General features: G+C 42.2%; 1 protein-coding gene across 5 annotated transcripts in view; it reads left to right on the top strand.

Moving 5' to 3' along the window:
- DOCK8 (dedicator of cytokinesis 8) overlaps positions 1 to 20,063 on the top strand; it is a 231,730-nt gene that overhangs the window by 37,451 nt on the left and 174,216 nt on the right. For 3 of the 5 annotated variants that reach the window (XM_045043274.1, XM_045043273.1, XM_045043277.1), the window contains one exon: positions 15,218 to 15,320. In XM_045043274.1, the coding sequence (XP_044899209.1) occupies positions 15,218 to 15,320 (103 nt within the window). Of the gene's footprint in view, positions 1 to 15,217; positions 15,321 to 16,218; positions 16,437 to 18,834; positions 18,996 to 20,063 lie in introns of those variants that run through there. The other 2 variants (XM_045043275.1, XM_045043276.1) reach the window with 2 other exon arrangements.

Below are 20,063 nucleotides of genomic sequence, written 5' to 3'. Positions count from 1 at the left end.
AAGAGCACCCAACGATGTTTGTTGACTTTAATGGAGTCCAGGTGGGTCAAGAAGTGGGTGCAAGGGCGCAAAGTATGCTGGGAACACAGTTTTATTTAGAAATTCCAGGAGACTGAAAAACAAACAGAAAATAATAAAAGAGCCCTCAAGAGACTCTTACGGTGTTCAGGCTCATTCCTGTGTCTCAGCAGAAGAATTTACGTTTTTCAGAAAGCTGACAGCCTGTAGGTTAGAAATGTGTGTGTGTTTATGTACGTGGGTGCACACAATTTCTGCCATAAAATTAAGACAGCCACAACACAAACCATATGAGAAAAGGAAAGAGAATAGAAAGAAAAGACTCTTTTCTTGTCTCTCTGACCTAAGTGCAAATAGTATTTCCTGCTAGTGGTTTTCCTTCTATGTATTTTTAAATAGTGTGTGTAGATTTAAATACATTTTTTTTTAAAAGCTTCTATCACCATAGTGACTAAGAGCACTGTGCCTGGAGTCAGATAGCCTTGGTTTCAAATCCTGACTGCAGACATTTCCTGCCCTGAGTTTTGTGTTTGTTGGGTGGGGGAAGACAAACTCAGTTCAGGGCGTTGCTGTGGGCATTCAGTGGAAGGGTTCACATCCAGTGGTCCCCACAGGCCCAGGCCCAGTGCAAGCACTCGAGACCTATTGGCGTAATTTTCTGTTCTCGCTAAAATGCTGTGTTCACCTCCCCCAGTCCCAATCATCGGGACGTTGTTCTCAACATCTAGAAGTATGCCTATTTGCGTTTCGTGAGTCTGGCAAAATTTCATTCCATAAATGCTTCCGTGGTTCAGACACCGCTTTGAAGAAGCTCTTTTTTGCCCAGCCTGTTGAGAGCCCTCATGACTTGGGTTTTCCTCGGAGATGAGACTCCTCAAAGCCAAAACACACAGACGATTGTTGGGCTTGGAGAATGTGGTTCATTTGCTCTTTAGTAAGGCTGCGTGGCTTTCCTCCAAGACCGCAGGTTCTGTGACCGCCATTGCGGGCAGCACTGATGGCCATCTACGTGATGGGTTGCTAGGGAGGCAGGTGAGAAACCATGGGCGGAGAGATGTTGCTCTCTTCCCACTGCTGGAAGGACAACCATAAACTCAACGTTGGCCACGTTTACACCTGCAACCTGGACCTCTCATTTCTGCTCCAGGCCTGTTTCTGCCTAAACCAAATCTTCAGGCTAACAGAAGGTAACCACGCTGTCCTGAGCTGTAGAGTTGCCCTGTAAATGAAGGGCTTAATTTTGTTAGATAGCAGCTCCCAGCCACAAAGAGAAGAAAAGAGCTCCTCAGTGAAGACTCATGGGATAATTACGCATACAATAAGCAAAACAGCTCCTTGAATTTGATGAAACCAGGTTGTACCTCCCCTAATGTTGCTAGTTAAAGTGTTGATTGCTAAAACACTGTGAAAACAAAACCCTTTGACGTAGGAATTCCACTTCCACGGCTTTATTTCACAGATATATTTATAAATGTGTGATTTAGCACGTGTGAAATTTGCCGAACATTATTTGTGCTGGCAAAAAAGTTGGAAACAACATGGGAGGGTAAACTGGTGAAGCCACTCTGGGAAACAGTGCGGAGATTTTTCCAAAAAAAAATTTTTTTAAAGGTTTTGCCATTGGCAAGAACATAGACGGATCTTGAGGGCATTGTACTAAGTGAAAGACAAATACAAAGGAAAGACAAATACTATATGATCTCACTTTTCTGTAGAATCTAAAACAGAACAAAAATTGAGTTCACAGATATGGAGAACAGATTGGCGGTTGCCGGAGGTGGTGAGCGGGAATGGGCAAAATGGGTGAAGGGGGTCAATAGATACAAAATTCCAATTATAAAATAAGGAAGTCATGGGGATGTAACGTATAGCATGGCGATTATAGTTAGTAATACTCTTGCATATTTGAAAGTTGCTGAGAGAGTAGATCTCAAAAGTTCTTGTCATAAAAAAATCTATACGTATGGTGACAGGTTAACTAGGCTTATTGGGTGATCATTTTGCATATTGAATCATTATGTTTTATGCCTGAGGCAAATATAATTTTATATGTCAGTTATACCTCAATAAAAAACATTGGAAATAACAAAAATATGTAAAAGAGATTAGTTAAGAAAATGCACATCTATACAGTAGAATATATACACAGCCATAAAAAAAGACTGAAGGAATTCTTATATACTTATGAGGTGAAAAGAGCAAAATACAGATCACCAGTGAATGGCTAAACAGATTGTGGTATATCCATGTAATGTAATACTCCCTTGAAAAAAAGGAATGACTATTGGTACACACTACAGTATAGATGAATATCAAGTATTATGTTCCCATCTGTGTACAGTATTGAGGGAAAGAATATATACATATATTTGCATGTATACTGTATATACGCAGAAATATGCCCAAAAAACTATTATGTGGGTTGTCTATGGGGAGGGAACTTGCATGACTGGCAGGCAGAAATAGGAGGGGGACATGTTGTAATGTTCTTTTTTATACTTTTTATATTTAAAAATACAAAAAAATATTACATACTGAAAATAAAAATAGAATAGTTTATAACCATATATAACATATTATATATATCATGTATATAACGTATATAACATATTATATATAATTTTTCTCTCTATTCCTTTTTGGTTTGTAACTAGTTTTTTAAAATCCATTTATTCAGCCTATGTGTGTGAACATAAAGAAGATGTTTAATACTATTCCATTTGCAAAAATAAACAAATATTTAGAAAGCTAGTATGTTTTTGTTGAGTTCCAGTTTAATTCTACTGTGGCGTCAGACCACCTGCTCTGTATGATTTCTGAACTTTGAAATTTGTTAACACTTGCTTTGTGGTGGTCCAGTATATTGTCACTTTTGGTAAATGGCACAAGAAGAATGTATACTGTGTCATTAGGTGTAGATTTTCTATATAAGTCAGTTAGATCAAGTTGTTTATCATGTTCAAATCCTGGCTATCTCTGATTTCTTAATCTACATGTACTATCACTTACTAAAAGAGGTACGCTAAAATCTTTCACCGTAATTGTGAATTTGTTATTTCTCCTCTTACTTCTGCAGTTCTTGCTTTATATGTTTTGAGCCCTTATTACTTGGTGCATACACATTGCTGTATCTTTCTGAAGAATTGACCTTTGATCATTTAGGAAATGTCCTTTCTATCTTTTGTCATACTTCATGATTTAAAGTCCTTTTTGCCAGGGGCATCTGGGTGGCTCAGTTGGTTAAGTGTCCTACTCTTGATTTTGGTTCAGGTCATGAACTCACAGTTAGTGAGATCAAGCCCCAGGTGGGGCTCTGAGCTGACAGCACATAGCCTGCTTGGGATTCTATCTTTCCCTCTCTCTCTGCCCCTCCCCTGCTCATGCTCTCTGTCTGTCTGCCTCTCTTTCAAAAATAAATAAACATTAAAAAAATCAAAATAAATAAGTCCTTTTTGCCTAGTATTACTATGGCTATACCAGCCTTCTTTTGGCTGTTTTTTGCCTAATTTTTTGCCACCACTTTGTAAGCAGTTTACCTAGGCATTTACCCAAGACAGATAAAAGTATATGTCCATATAAAGGCTTGCACATGACTGTTAATAACAGCTTTACTTGTAGTAGCCCCAAACTGGAAATAACTCAGATGTCCATTAACAGGTGAATGGATAAGCAAATGGTGTATATCCATGCAACGGAATATTCTTCTATGATAAAAGCAAATGAACTATTGATACATGCTACAACATGGACAGATCTCAAAATAATTGTGCTGGTGAAAGAAGCCAGAAAAAAAAAAGAGAGATATGTTGTACAATTACATTAATATAAAGTTCTAGAAAATGCAAACTGATCTATAATGACAGAAAACAAAATGGTGGTTCCCAGGGGAGAAGGGTCGGGGGAAGGGGGAGATAAGAAGGGGCAGGAGAAAGCTCTTTGACCGCAGTGATGGTTTCATCAGTGTACATATACATGTATCAAACTTTTAAATTGTCTACTTTAAATATGTCCAGTATATTGCATGTCAATTATACCTCAATAAATCTGTTAAAAAAGTAAAGTATGTAAGTATGTCTGTCGTAAGCAGCATGTAGTTTTTTATGTAATCTGATGACCTCTGTCTTATCATCGGTGAATTTATTCTAATTATATTTAATGTAATCACTGATGGATTTGAGTTTGTTTTTTCCTTGACCCCTTTCCTTCCTAAGACTCATAACTTATCTTGAACGGGATCATAACAAACAATTCCGCCTATCTCCCGAGGTCATTTTGGGGAATGAGATTCTTATATATCAAAGTCTCAGTAAGTTACCAATCCTTACAGTTTTCAGTTTCTTTCCTGGTTTTTCAGAAATGAGCAAGATGAATCCTAGGTAAAATTGTAAAGTGGATGACTCTTTTCAACGGAAAGATCTATACTTGGGCAAATTGCCTGGCATTTTTTTTTCAAATCTTTTGACGCCCTTCACTCATTTCTCCCATCCCTCTTGGCAAGCACTAATTTGTTCTCGGTATCTATGGTCTTATTTCTGGTTTTGTTGTAGCTTCCACATATAAGAGATATCATATAGTATTTGTCTTTCCCTGTCAGACTTAATTCACTTAGTATAATGCCCTCGAGGTCCATACATGTTGTTGCAAAAGGCAAAGTTTCATTCTTTTTTATGGCTGAATAATACTCCATTGTACATGTATATGCAATTTCTTTATCCATTCATCCATTGATGGACACTTAGGTTATTTTCCTGTCTTGGCTATTGTAAATAATGCTGCAGTGAACATGAGGATGCCTATATCTTTTTGAGTTAGTGTTTTTGTTTTCTTTGGATAAATACCCAGAAGTGGAATTGCTAGATCATATGGTAGTTTTATTTTTAAATTTTTTGAGGAACCTCTATACTAATTTCCATAGTGGCCGCGCCCGTTTACGTTCCCACCAACAGTACACAAGGGTTCCCTTTTCTCCGTATCCTCACCAACGCTTATTATTTCTTGCCTTTTGACAACAGCCATTCTGACAAGTGTGAGGTGATAACTCCTTATGGTTTTGATACGCGTTTCCCTGATGCTTAATCATGTTGAGTATTTTTTTATGTACCTATTAGCCGTCTGTATATCTTCTTTGGAAAAATGCCTGTTCAGGTCTTCTGCCCATTTTTAAATCAGATTGGGTTTTGTTGTTGTTGTTGTTGTTTGTTTTGTTTTTTGCTGTTGAGTTATATGAATTTTTTATATATTCGAAAATAGCCCCTTACCAGATATATGATTTGCAAATATTTTCTTTTATTCAGTAGATTGCCCTTTCATTTTCTTAATGGTTTCCTTCACTGTGCAGAAGCTTTTTTATTTTAATGTAGTCCCACTTATTTATTTTTGCTTGCATTGCTTTGCATTTGGTGTTAGATTAAAAAAAAAAAAAATCATTGCCAAGGGCTGCCTGCGTGGCCCAATCCGTTAAGTGTCTGACTTTGGCTCAGGTCATGATCTGAGGTTTGTGAATTTGAGCCACACATCAGGCTGTGTGCTGACAGCTCAGAGGCTGGAGCCCGCTTCGGATTCAGTGTCTCCCTCTCTCTCTGCTCCTCTCCTGCTCACGCTCTGTCTCTCTCTCTTTCAAAAAATAAATAAACATTAAAATTTGTAAAACCCTTGCCAAGACCTATGTCAAGAAGCTACTGCCTATATTTTCTTCTAAAAGTTTTATGTTTTCAGGTCTTTATTTGAGTTTAAATGCATATTTCCGCTGTTTTTTTTTTTTTCTATTTTTCAACTTGTCTCTTGTTTCTCGAGAGATCACAACAATACATGCTTAATAGAATTCTAATATTAATTAGTACTTTTACCATTTCGCAGACAATGCAGGAACTTAAGAACACGTGAAGTCCGTTTACCCCTCCCACCTTTTCTACGCTATGCATATTTTATTTTTTAACTTTTTAAAGATTTTTATTTATTAATCTTTTTCAATGCAGGTTTTTTTTTTTTAATGTTTACTTATTTTTGAGAGAGAGAGAGAGCATGAGTGGGAGAGGGGCAGAGAGAGAGGGGGACAGAAGATCTGAAGCAGGCTCTGTGCTGCAGTAGAGAGCAGTAGCCCTGATGTGGGGCTCGAACTCCTGAACCATGAGATCATGGCCTGAGCCGAAGTCAGATGCTTAACCGACGGAGCTTCCCAGGTGCCCCAAAAGTTTTTATCTTTCTAAAGCAGTCTCTACACCCAACACGAGGCTTGAACTCAGCCCCAAGATGAAGAGTCCCACGAGCCACCAACGGAGCCAGACAGGCTCCCCAATGCTGTGTGTATTTTAAGTACCCATTACTAGCATTATTACAATTGTTTTGTACTGTCACTGTCGCTCACATATTGACCCTTTTGATGCACTTCATTGCTTTGAGCACTGCTGTGACTCCACCCGGGGTTGATTTCCTTCTGTCTGAAGGGCTCTCTTTACTATTTCTTTTAGTATAGCTCTGCTGGTAATAAGTTCTCTCAGTTTTTGTTTATCTGGTGAAGTCTTTATTTACCCTTTATTAGTGAAGGATATTTTCACTGGGTAGAAAATTCCAGACTGGTAGTTGTTTTCTTCTAGCACTTTAAAGATGTCATCCCGTTGCCTTCCGGATTTCACTTTTTCGGTGGAGAAGTCAATTATCAGCCCTCTGATTACACTTTGGAGGTAATATCTTTTCCCCAGATTTTTTCAAGAACCTTAAAATCTCTCCTTGCTTTCCGGCAGTGTTTACCATGGCGTGGCTAGGTTTGATTTTTCTCTGTGTCGATTCCAATGGGATTTTGTAGAGCTTTATGAATCTGTGTGATGCTTTTGTCGATATATTTCTCTGAATATTACTTCTCCTGTTTTGTCTTGCCTCCTCTTTTGGGACTTAAGCTTACATATGTTAGATCTCTTTCTTTAGGTGTCAGCACATTTCTTTTTTGGAGAAACTTTTTGTTTTTTTTTAAACAGGTACACACAAAAATTACTCAGTACTTACAAGTGTTCTTAGGTGATTGTAATGCCTCATCAGTGGTGATTATGTCAGGAGAGAAACTCACTTATATGATGTGTATATGATGATATCTAAAGGCTGGACAAAAGCCATGCGTTAGAGAGACCCTGAAGACATTGGCTAACTCTTCTCTAGGCTTGCTGGGGAAACCCTCAAACGCTTCGGTCATCTAATAACTATTCTTCTGCATTCAGAGGAATTTTCCACAGGAAAGGAATTTGGGACGCCCCTGTGAGGAAGAAACAAGTTCCACAGCTCATCACTGAGTGGCAAACTTCTCTTTGTAGTCGTGTTTCCACCTGTTGAATCATCTTTATAAATGTTGTACGTTTATGGCATGTCTGTTGACGGGAAGAGATGGAAAATATGAGAAACTCTGAAACTTGAAACATCCATTTTGAAGCCTCAGGCTGACACACTTCTGAGGAATTCACTTCAGATTTCGTTGCTCAAAACATGTATGTGTGTGTAAGGATGGAGGTGTATATATATATATATATATATATATATATATATACATATATATATATACACACACACACACACACACACATATATATATGCACACATATAGTACTGCATACATAATATACATAGAACATTTGCTACAGAAACTCATTTTGTAACCTTCTAAATTTATTTTTTTTAAGTTTATTTATTTTTTGAGAGAGAGGGGGACAGAAGATCTGAAGCAGGCTGACAGCAGAGAGCCCGATGTGGGGCTCAAGTTCATGAGCCTGAGCTGAAGACAGATGTGTAACTGACTGAACCGCCCAGGTGCCCCGTAGCCTCTTTAAATTTAAAGGTGCACTCCAAGGGCACTTGGCTGTCTCAGTCAGTAGAGCGTGCAACTCCTAATCTCCAGGTCGTGAGTTTGAGCCCCAAATTGGGCATAGAGATTACTTAGAAGCAAAAAAAAAAAAAAAAAAAAAAAAGGTGCACTTCTTTAAAAAAAAAGGTGCACTTGGGGCGCCTGGGTGGCTCAGTCAGTTGAGTGTCCGACTTTGGCTCAGGTCATGATCTCACGGCTCGTGAGTTCGAGCCCCGCGTCGGGCTCTGTGCTGGCAACTCAGAGCCTGGAGCCTGCTTCAAATTCTATGTCTCCCTCTCTCTCTGCTCCTCCCCGGCTCATGCTCTGTCTCTCTCTCCTTCAAAAATAAATAAAAACATTAAAAAGAAAAAAGGTGCGCTTTACTAAAAGTATCTGAGGATGCATCTCAGGAAAAGCCTTAGATCATTTTTATGTGGTCCCCTCCAGGAACTACGCACTCTCGAGCCTGCTGTGTGTTTTCAGACCTCATCCATGCTCCGCGCAGTGACCCAACCCCGGGTTATTTACTTCAGAGCTAGATTTTCTACATACAACAAGTTTAAAAATCTTTATCATTGTTGTTAAAGTACACTGCCCTAACCTTTTAATCCAGGAAGCTGGGGAAAGAACATTGTTTCACTGCTCACTTGGTGCAAGTTGTCTCTAGTCTTGAACTGTGGTTATTTTGCAAGGCTTAATAACACCGTGTGCTCCCGGGCCACATCCATGTGTATGCCGCCCACAAATGTCTATAATTAGTATTTGTTACTAGCTGCGTACTTGTATTCGTTGAGTGTCTTGTTAGTTACTCAGTTATTCTAGTGAGAGTCAATTATGTGTTTGCTTTTCTTTTTTCCCCCCACCCCTTTCACTATTGTTTAAAACCTGTCACGTTTAGGAGAATCCCAAGCCCCTTCAAGTACTTGTCGACGTGGTTTTATCTTGAATCAATTTTACAGTTCTTCCAACCATTTTGGCTGCTGGCCATCCCAGCATATAGCGAAAGAATTTTCTTTCAGGGGTGAAAGCCAGCGAGAAGCCTTCCGGGGCTGCACAGTTTCCTCGCACAGCTGCGGGCACAGATCTCGGTGCTGACTGTCCCATTTGCTGATTCTTAAGCAGAGTTGCCAGTTGGAGCTGGAAAGGTGCCCAGGAGATCACATAGCCCAGCCCCTTCATTTCGCATGTAATGAAACTAAGACCCAGCCTGGTTAACTAATATACTGGAACTCAAACAGCTGGCAAACGGCCACATCATTGTGCAGAAATAGGGCAGCCTGATAGTTAAAATACTTGAAGGAGGAGTATGGAAACTTAATGCCTAGATGTCGTGAAGTGGCTAAAAAAAAAAAAAAATGCTTGAAATGCATTTTGTTCTTTTATATCAGGTCTGCTCCTACTCGTTTTTTTGTCTTTTTCCGAAGTATGTTTCTGAAGTCCTCTTATTCCAGAAGCCTCCTAAGCATTCCCGGGCTGAATCAGTAAGTCCCTCCTCTTTGCTCACAAGGCACTGTGCACATTTTTTATTATAATACTCATCCTGTTGTATTATAATTATATATTCAGTTATCCACGTGTCCTCCTTCCTCCCACCCCCTGGACTGAGCCTCGAGGAGCAGCAACAGTATCATCTTGGACTTTAATCCCTTGGCGGCGAGCCTGGCACTTTTGTGCCCTTGACGTTTCATGAATGAATGAATGAACGAACCAATACTCTCTCATAGTCTTGCACTATGAGCGAATCTTCTGCTTTGCTGACCTGAAAACCACCTGGAGTTGCTGGCTAAGCCTGCAGTTTTCCAGGCCACACTGTGCGAGATGCTGTGTTAGGACCAGGGGGGGTAGGATCTAGGAATCTGCATTTTATGAAGCAGCTGATACATTTGATGCAAATGGTCCATGGACCACACTTGGCAAGCTCTTCTCCGTTTAGTTCCACTGGGACTTAGTCCAAACTGTGCGTATCGCAATTATCTGTTCATCTGATTTAAAACAGAGCTTTGAGGAGCGCCAGGGTGGCTCATTCGGTTAGGTGTCAGACTTCGGCTCAGGTTATGATCTTGCTGTTCATGAGTTCGAGCCCCGCGTCAGGCCCTGTGCTGAAAGCTAAGAGCCTAGAGCCTGCTTCAGATTCTGCGTCTCCCTCTGTCTCTGCCCCTTCCCCGCTTGCGCTCTGTCTCACTCTCTCTAAAATCGACAAACATTAAAAAAATTAAAAACAAAAGTAGAGCTTTGCTACCCATCCGCCTCTACCATTCTGACCCCCAAGTAGGGGTACCAACCTTTTAAACAAACCCCAAGGCTCCCTCCCAGTAAAATTTGTAGAAATAAAGAAAATAATATTTTAAAGCATTTTGAATTATTAGAAGAACAGTGTCTTAGCTCATCAAGGAAATATTATCCTGCTATAAATCTAGCATCAGAAAAGTTGTTTTCGACATGTTGAGTTTGGCCTGAGACTCAAATACAGAGGAAATAAAACCCACACACAGTCAGTACTGTAGGGACACCACGCCTGTGTGATCCCTTGCCCAGGCTGAGTTCTCTTCCCTGTGTAGGCAGGCTTCCCCCTCCCTAGGATCAGTGGGAGATAAAGCCGGTTGATTTTGACACTGGGATCCTAGGTGCTTTTTTGAGAATGAAGTTCTGTATCACTAACTTAAGAGCTGAAATTTACGTAATTTTTTAAATTCCCAAGTAGTGTTTCTGTGCCTGCAGGCTACTTTATAGGTACACAATTTTTTTTTTAACATGATGACCATAAGCAGCTTTACATCAGAAAGGGCTGAATGTGATAGATATTAAGCTAGCTTTATATAACTACCAAAAGGATCTCAGATCCTTGTAGTATATTTACACGTATATTGTTAGTTATTTGTATTCAGTTCCCCATATTACGTTTCACTTGTAACTTATTTGGTATGCATCTTTTTTTAAAGTTCACTTATTTATTGAGAGAGAGAGAGAGAGCACACTATCAGGGGAGGGGCAGAGAGAGAGAGGGAGAGAGAGAGAGAATCCCAAGCAGGCTCCGCACTGTCCACATAGAGTCTGATGCGGGACTCTGACTCAAGAACTGTGAGATCGTGACCTGAGCCAAAATCAAGACCTGGATGCTTGACTGACTGAGCCACCCAGATGCCCCTGGTATACACCTTTCTATGGCTGAATCCAGTTCATATTTTTACTTTAAGTGGTAAAATCGTCTTTCACCTATTTGCTGTTACGTACTCGGTGCTCTCCCTTGTGCTGGGTGCTTTGGTTATTTTCAGTTATTTGCTGCCATATACAGAGATCTTCTACTCACTCCTGCTCAAATGATATGTTTGTTTGTATGAATTCCACGGGCTATATGCTCCGAAGTGAAATGATTAGATTAAAAGGTCACGACAGTTTTATAGTTCTTGTTGTGTATTACAGTATTGCTTTCCAGAGATACTGGACTAATATACACCCCTGTGGGGCTCCAGAGGGGTGTGGGGCATGCCGATTCCACTACAGTTTGACCACCGTGTGATCTTGTCATTCTAGCTTATTTTTGCTGGTGTAACGTGTGTATAGGGCCTCTCCGGGGAGATTTAATTTTGAAGTTCTTTAAATGATGGACGTTCGTTTCCCTGTGGGATGATTCGCTCTTTTCATTTTAAGGACAGAGAATTCATCTCCGTAGTTGACGGTTTTGAAGAGACAGGTTTAATTGCATTCTGTAGAATCGATCCTGTAAGGACAAGAAATAGGACCCATGTTAGGGGCTGGGTGGGGCGCGACTTGTCAGAAGAAGGTCAGTCTTAGATCACCGAATTAGGAAACCGATGCGGAAGATTGCAACAGAGGCACCCGCTGACCCTGTTTAAGAAGGGTTGAAGAGCAGGAACATTCTGATTTCATGCTGAAAAAAATACTGGGGAGTTGGCATAGGATGACAGATTTTGCTTCAGAATGAAAGCAGGAATCTGTCCCTGCTTCCGTTCTTGGATTCCCTCAAAATACCACTCCTTTCCTGAAACTTTTCAGGTACTCACTCCCATGTCAAGTAGACCCCTCTGGTCTCTGGCTTGAGCATGACCATGAAACGACACCGTGTTATTTGAGAGGTCTTGCGGGGAGGATGTGGAGATAGAAGTCTCAGGGGCAGGCAGTCATGTCTGTCAGAAGGCATCCAGGTCACAGCGAAGGGCCTTTGCTTGGTTGTCTCGTCCCTCTGTGTGGACGGTCCCCTAAGTAAGCAGAGAAGTGATTGCCCTGCCGGTGTGGGTTTCCGGGGTGCCAAACGCAAGATACAGTGTTGTTCATGCAAGGTGGGCTTTTTGACTTGGTCAGTGGTCGAATCTGTTGGTTTTTAAAACTTGGTGATTGTTCAGCTTATAATGAAAATCAGCCCTGGGGTGCCTGGGTGGCTCAGTGGTTAAGCGTCCAAATCTTGGTTTGGGCTCACGTCATGATCTCGCTGTTTTGTGGGTTCGAGCCCCACATCGGACTCTCTGCTGACAGCTCAGAGCCTGGAGCCTGCTTCCGATTCTGTGTCTCCCGCTCTGTCTTCCCTTCCCCTACTTGTGCTCTGTCTCTTGCTCTCCCCAAAATAAATAAACGTTAAAAAAATTTGGTCACCTTTGCCTTCACTCTCGTGTCTTTAGAATACTTATACGCCTTTCTATCTATATCCGTATCTGTTTCAGCTTTATTTGGAAATAATTCCCATACCACACAACTCACCTATGTAACATGCACAATTCAGTAACTCTCAAGATATTCACAGAGTTGTGTATCCATCGCTGCAATCAAGGTGAAGACATTTTCATCACCCCAAAAAGAAATCCCGTTCCCCTTAGCTGTCACTCTCCGTTTGCCTCCGGCGCGCCCCGACCCTAGGCAGTTACTCGTCTACTTTCTGTCTCTTGAGATTTCCTTGTTCTGGAAATTTCATGTAAGGAATAATAAAATATGTGGGTCTTTGGGTTTGGTTTATTTCACTTAGCATGACATTTTCAGTGTGCATCCATATTGTCATATATATGAGTACTTCCTTCCTTTTTTTTGTTGCTAAATAATACTCCATTGTGTGATAGACCACATTTTCTTTACCCAGGTGATAGCCATTTTGGGTTGTTTCCACTTTTCTGAATAATACTTATGAATATGTGAATAATTATGCTATGAATAACACTGCTGTGAACATTCATGCATAAATTTTGGTGTGACCATATGTTTTCATTTCCCTCAGATATATACCCAGGAGCGAAATTGCTGGGGGTATATGTGGGAACACCATGTTTAACTTTTTAAAAAAATTATTTCATGTTTATTTATTTTGAGAGAGAGAGAGAGAGAGAGAGAGAGAGAGAGAGAGAGAGAGAGAACGAGCAGGGGAGGGGCAGAGAGAGAGGGAGAGAGAGAATCCCAAGCAGGCTCTGCACTGTCAGCCCCAACCTAAGGCTCGATCTCACCAACTGCGAGATCATGACCTGAGCCAAAATCAAGAGCTGGGCGCTCAATGAACTGAGCCCCCGCAAGCGCCCCCACGATGTTACACTTCTGAAGAAACTGCCAGACTATTTTCCAAAGCACTCGTACCATTTTCCATTCCCCCCAATAATGTGTGATGTTCCAATTTCTCTGTATCCTCACCGATGCTTTTTGTTGCCCAGCCAGCCTAGTGATCGTGAAGGGGCAGCTCATGTGGTTTTGATTTGCATTTCCCCAGTGGTTAATAGAATACTTCTCATCCTAGTGTTTTCCTATACTTACAAAATTAAATAAGGAAAATTAGGAATGCAGTTAGTATGGCCTACTTTCACATCCTGGGGGGGGCGGGGTCTCACCCATCACTGTATCATCATGTGAGGGGCTGCCCCTGACGCAGAGGCGCTCCAGCCATTTTTTTCCCCATCCTCGTATCCATTCATCGTTCAGAATCCTGGGAAGGAGAGATCGTTGTCCCGAGTTGGCTTATGTGCCCACCCCTTGGCTTTGCAGTTACGCCTAGGCAGTGTCCAGCAAGAGGGCCTGAATCCTGGAAGGACATCGGGGCGCTCTCAGATGGGGAGGGTGGAGGCCGCACGTGGGACCAGAGCAGGCTTTCTGCCTGTGTAGATGTACCACATTGCCACATCTGGGAGCCAAGCAGACCATGTCAGAAACCTTATCCTGCAGGGTAATTAATAATGGTGCCTTAGCACACATCATAATGGAGAAAATATGATAAGCTTCACTTATAATTTTAAAATATTATATTTTAAAATTACCATTTAAAAAATGTATCTAACCTTTTGTTGCTGTTTCCAAAGTATGATCCCGCCTGATCCTCAGGAAATGTCTGTTCGCTTCTAGTGGTCTCCCTGTGGTTTAAATACACTTTTGTGAACAAGCCTAAGAATCTACCCACAGAGGAGACTGAGAAATGTGAAATGAGAAAATGTGTTCTGAGCCCCAAACAAATGACCAACACTTGTGTGCCTCAAAGTCAATCCGCCTGTAAGCTTGGGTTTCCCTGGTGAACAGAGCTCATGCCGGTAGGTGTGAGTTAACAATGGGGAACCGCTTTCGTGTGCCTGGTTTCCAGCTCCCAGCGGTGCCGGCTGAGGGCACGGCAGTGTTTCGATGTGGGGGGAGTCAAAGGATCCCTCTACCAGGAGCAGTCGGGGAAAAAGTCAGTCCTTGCAATTCCAGGTGGCATCTAATGTGCCTGGAATTCTCTGGAGTGTTCTAGCATAGCAGGCAATCAACCAAAGGGTTCACTGTTTCAAAAGAGAAGGGCTGGGGGCGCCTGGGTGGCTCAGTTGGTGAAGCATCCAACTTCGGCTCGGGTCATGATCTCGTGGTTCGTGAGTTCGAGCCCCGCGTCAGGCTCTGTGCTGACAGCTCCGAGCCTGGAGCCGGCTTCGGATTCTGTGTCTCCCTCTCTGTCTCACCACCCCACCTCCACTCGCGCCCTGTCTTTCCCTCTCTTAAAAATAAACAGTAAAAAAAAGAGAGAACGGCTGGATCCGAATGGGAGCATGGGATTTAAAGTACCGCGCTGAGACCAGATGTCCTCGTGCAGACATGAGGCCCTGAATGGCCTGGGAAGAAGGACTCAAGTGCCCCGGGCCTTTCCTTGAACCTCAGACTCTCCCTCCGCTTCATGTTCTCGCCTTTCCCCTAACAGGCAGCCGCTACGGTTGTAGGTGGCCTGGCCTTTGTGATCTTTTCAAGGGTATATACCGTTAGACAAAAGCCACAACGTCCATGCATAGGCCACTGAGGACGCGTCCATCAGTTCTGCCCATCACCCCGCCAAGGCCTGGGTTTTATAGCCGGGTACCAAAGATCGTATCTGTAATTGTGGCGATTTGTTCAAAACGACCGCTTCATCGAGACGTTTGTATTTTACCCAAGGTATTCTTCGGCGGAGATCAGGAAGCAGTTTACTCTCCCCCCAAACCTGGGCCAGTACCATCGACAGAGCATAAGTACCTCCGGCTTCCCCTCTCTCCAACTAGTAAGTATGAGTTACGGCCTTGCGGGGAGAATGGTCAAGTGAAGAAATCACAGCGTGTGCTCGCTGTTGCTTCCGGCTTTTCCTTTGCTCGTCCACTGCCCCCTTGCCCCCTCCAACCACCACTTCCTAACTCACTGCCTGCTTCTTGACATCACTTTCCTTCTCCCCTTCCTTCATCGCGAGCATAGAGCGCAGAGTGGACCCTCAGGGACTGTGGTTCTGAAGCTTCAGGCTTTAGTGGGCAAACAGGCTCCTCGATTTCACCCACATTAGGATCCACATTTTGGGGAGGGGGGGTACCTTGCCGCCACTCGTGACACGCTTTTATTAGGAAAACGCATTCCCAAATCTGAAAAGCCAGGTTAGGAACCTTCATTTTTTTAAAAAAATTGTTCTCTCGGAAGTGTAATTTGCATATAGTAAACGCACTCATGTTTAGGTGTCCAGCTTGATGAATTGTTGGGTGCCGGTTTCTAGTCGTTGAGCCTCTGCTCAGTCAAGATACAGAGCGGTCTCTTTGCCCTAAGATTCCCATCATGCTGCCTTGCAGCGCGGCTCTCCTCTTCCGGCTCCCAGCCCAAGGCAGCCACCGATCCGTTTCTGTCCCAATTGGGCCCTGCCTGGAGCTTCACGTAATTGGAAATCACGGTACAGACCTTCATTTGTGAAACAACGCTTCCCCTTTTAAGTCAAAGGTTGCCTATATTTTTATATTAACACCAAACGCCGAGTGTGTGTGTCTTCTGCGTTACATTATTTGACGCAGAGAATGCCTGACATGTGTCAAGGGGGATGAACCTGACTTAACTGAGATGGTCTGTAAAAACAGAAGTGAGTCCTCACTTCCTTGGTGAGAGGCTACGAGCCCTCACTGTGCTCACTTCCTCTCACACACAGCAGAGAGGCACTTTTCTTGCTTGTTCTAGCGGTTGTCTTGAGTAGGTTAGGTTATTATTTCTTTTTTTTTCTTTTTTTTTTTTTGGTTTTGTTTCTCACTTATTACTTCAAAACCACTTCTGCTCTTCGAAGTTTTGTAACCTTCCACTTGGTTTCCTGTGGCCGCCATCTTGCCTCCTGTAACAATTCACACGCTGTTTAACCGTGTATCTTTCAAAGGTATGTTTACGGGAGTGATGTGTGCTTCTGTCAGTCGGATAATGTGTGTGTTGTGTCACTGATGAAACAGTTATAGTAAAAACCGTATAGCCCCCTTTACTGCAAGAGGTAACTTGTGTTGACATTTCTTCACAAAAATCTATGACTTCCGTGGTTTGCTCGACTGCCCGTTTTGTTTGTACTTTTCCTGTTTCCAACTTGCAGATTACAGTAAAAACACGTTAAGTGCATAATACCCATGCTTTTGGGTATACTAGATAACCTTTAGACCAAGAAATACTAGATATGTTTTTGTTGTTGTTTAATCTGGTGCTAATATATATTTCAGTGAAAAAAAAATTTCTTTTAAATTTCTGACTCAAATTGTATTCTAAACTGTGCAAACTTCAGTTTAAAAGTAACCAGATAGGCAGCTCTTTCTGTCCACGGGTCCTGTCTCTGTGTTTGAATAAGGATACCTTTATTTGCACTTGAAAAAAAAAGGGACAAGATACTTATATTTTAAACGAGGTGGGGAGGTGGGGTTTGGTGGCTTGCTTGTTTATCAATTACGACTGCAGCTTTCTGCAGTTGATGTCTTGAGAAACAGCGTGGACCTCAAAATTAAGAGGCTTTAAGGAAGTTTAGCTAGCAAGCTTTAACCCCTTCTCTACATGCCAGCTTTGACTTTTATGCTGCAGCCTTAAATTTCTGTTTTTTTTTTTAATTTAAAGACACAAAGGGAAAAGAAATTGCTTACTGAGTGCAGGGTGCTCTTTTGGTAGTTATGTGTCCTCATCAGTTAAGTTTTGTCAAAAGTGAATTTTGATGAATCTCTTCATTAGCTCGGTGATCAAGTTACCACGTGGCTTAACTGCCCATTTTCTAACAGGGGGTATCAAAGACATGGCAAAAGTAAGCAAAAATGTTTAACTACACGAGAATCAGGTGTTCCTACCGGTCATAATTTATTCCTGGTTCTATTTGCGAATGAATAGCCCTTAAATATATTTCTCTTAGCATTCCAGGATAGCTTCTGATGATCTCTTGCCAGATCTCTACTCCGTTTTCAGGACATCATGCCGTCCCTGTTCCTTCTTGTCACCTGCAGGGGAAGCAGGGGGCACGATGGAGCCAAGAGGCCTGATGTTGATTCCCCCTTTTTTTTTATTTTGAGTGAGAGAGAGTTAGTGAGAGCAGGAGAGAGGCAGAGAGAAAGAGAATCCCAGGCAGGCTCTATGCTGGCAGCACAGAGCCTGATGCGGGGTTCAAACTCATGAACCGTGAGATCATGACCTGAGCCGAAACCAAGAGTCAGCCGCTTAACCGACTGTGCCACCCAGGTGCCCCCAATTCCCACCCCACTTAAAAAAAAAATCCACAGCCTGATTAGGAAACCACCCTAGTGTTTCTCTGCTGCCATGCTAGCATGTCACAATGAAGTGGCTGTTCTTTCCCCTGAGTCATCATCCCGAATGAAGGTTCCTCCAACAGAAATCGTCAACTTAATGGTGATTTCCCTTTACCTTAAAAAAAACAAAAAAACTATTTCATAGAAAGGTAATGGGATATTTCAGCAAGATTCATTCCTGGCAAGGCAGGGAAGTAATTTATCATCGAACAACTCTCACCCAGGAGTAGCTTTAAAAAAACTTGTCTTACACGCAAGGCTATTAGAACTGTTGATTGTGTTATTTCAGACAACCAAAAATTAAGACCAAGTGCATTTTGACCTTTTGTTTCTCTTGCCTTTACTTACATAACTACCCATTTCGAAAACTCCACAGGCTGATACAAGGGGTTGTTCAACTCTGAGCAGTATTTCACGGCCCCGAGTTATTTAAATCCAATCCACTATAAGTTTGTTGTTTTGCGAGAGATTAAGAACTTGGCCACCAGCCTAAGTGGAGCCCATTCTGCTTGGAGTTAACATGCCTGCCTGCCTTTCATGAGTGTGTGTGTGTGTATAAATAGGGTGCTCGGAGTTGCAAAAAAAAAAAAAATGCGTTGTATCATAAAATACTACTCTTCTTTTATACGTAAATCATTAAAAATAGGGGCGCCTGGGTGGCTCAGTCAGTTAAGCATCCGACTTCAGCTCAGGTCACGATCTCACGGTCCGTGGGTTCGAGCCCCGTGTCGGGCTCTGGGCTGATGGCTCGGAGCCTGGAGCCTGCTTCCGATTCTGTGTCTCCCTCTCTCTCTCTGCCCCTCCCACGTTCATGCTCTGTCTCTCTCTGTCTCAAAAATAAATAATAAAAAAAAAACATTAAAAAAATTAAAAATAATCATGGATTTTTTTTTTATATGAAAACGTACTTGATGGACTTGGGGCAAAGCATTACTGCCGTGATAGTGTTCCCCGCCTCCCCCCCTCTTAGGGTTAACCAAATATGGTGTAAGAGGTGCTGGGTAACTAGGGGCACATGGGTGTCGTCCTTGTGTTTGGCACTGTTGTCTGTGTGTCGGAGACAATATGAGAGATGACAAGGTGGCCAGAGGTGGTTTCGGCTCTGAGGGGCCTTGTGGTCTTTTGGGGAGGACAGTTGATACAGAGGATCTATCCTGTCTTTAAGCGAGGTAGGTGTTTCTGAGAAGGGAAAAGCTTGCTGGGGGAGGCCGAGAAGGCTTAACGGAAGGTTCTGAGCCCCGGCTGCACTTCAGAATCTCTAGGATTAGAACCCAGGACCTTTAGAAACACCTGTGACCAGACCCACTCGAGAACAATTAAATCAGAATCGCTAAGGGTCGGAGCCCAGGTATCGGTGTTTTAAAGTGCCCTGGGATTTTAACATGTGATCCAGGTGGAGGGTTGTTTAAAGAACCTACCAAGGTAGAAGGATTCCAGACGGGAGGAAAAAAACATTAAGAACGGTAGTTTCTTCTATTGTCTTGCTTGCTCTGAATTTCAGGAAGTGTGATAGGTAAGGACCACTTGCTAGCCCAATGGATGTATCCTTAGGTAAATAAAGTGGTTTCTGTCATAAATCTGATCAAAGGAGAGAAAGAGTGTATTTGGTGTGTATGTGTGTGGTTTTATTGGATTTTTGTTTTGGGGGGTTGTTTTAATTTTTTCAATGTTTACTTATTTTTGAGAGACAGAGAGACAGAGCATGAACAGGGGAGGGCCAGAGAGAGAAGCAGACACAGAATCTGAAGCAGGCTCCAGGCTCTGAGCTGTCAGCACAGAGCCTGATGCGGGGCTCGAACTCATGAATCGTGAGATTGTGACCTGAGCTGAAATCTCTCGACTGAGCCTCCCAGGCGACCCTGAAGATTTTTGGTTTTTAACTCTAAATGTAAATGTTCACTGTGATGATGTGTCTCCCTCTCTCTCTGCCCCTACCCCATTCACACTCTGTCTCTCCCTGTCTCTCAAAAATGAATAAATGTTAAAAATTAAAAAAAAAAAAAAAAAAAAGAGTGAACTACAAGAAAAGAAAGGGTTGGGATCTCTGTCCTAAGGTAGAAAGGAGGATTTGAGACACTGTACATGCTTAATAACCTTAACCTCCATTTTCATAGAGGGAAAAATTCTGTTTTTAAAAATGAGAATAGAAAAGGTTTGAAGTGAAATGGAACAAATCAACTGGAATGTAAGGGTTTTTGCTGAAGAAAAGGATGTAAAAAGCCACATCCTAAACACCA

This window comes from Felis catus, chromosome D4 (genome assembly GCF_018350175.1).
Source record: "Felis catus isolate Fca126 chromosome D4, F.catus_Fca126_mat1.0, whole genome shotgun sequence".
NCBI classification, from domain to species: Eukaryota; Metazoa; Chordata; class Mammalia; order Carnivora; family Felidae; genus Felis; species Felis catus.
Note: the sequence above shows the minus strand (reverse complement) of the source record. Positions and strands in the feature narration are given on the sequence as shown.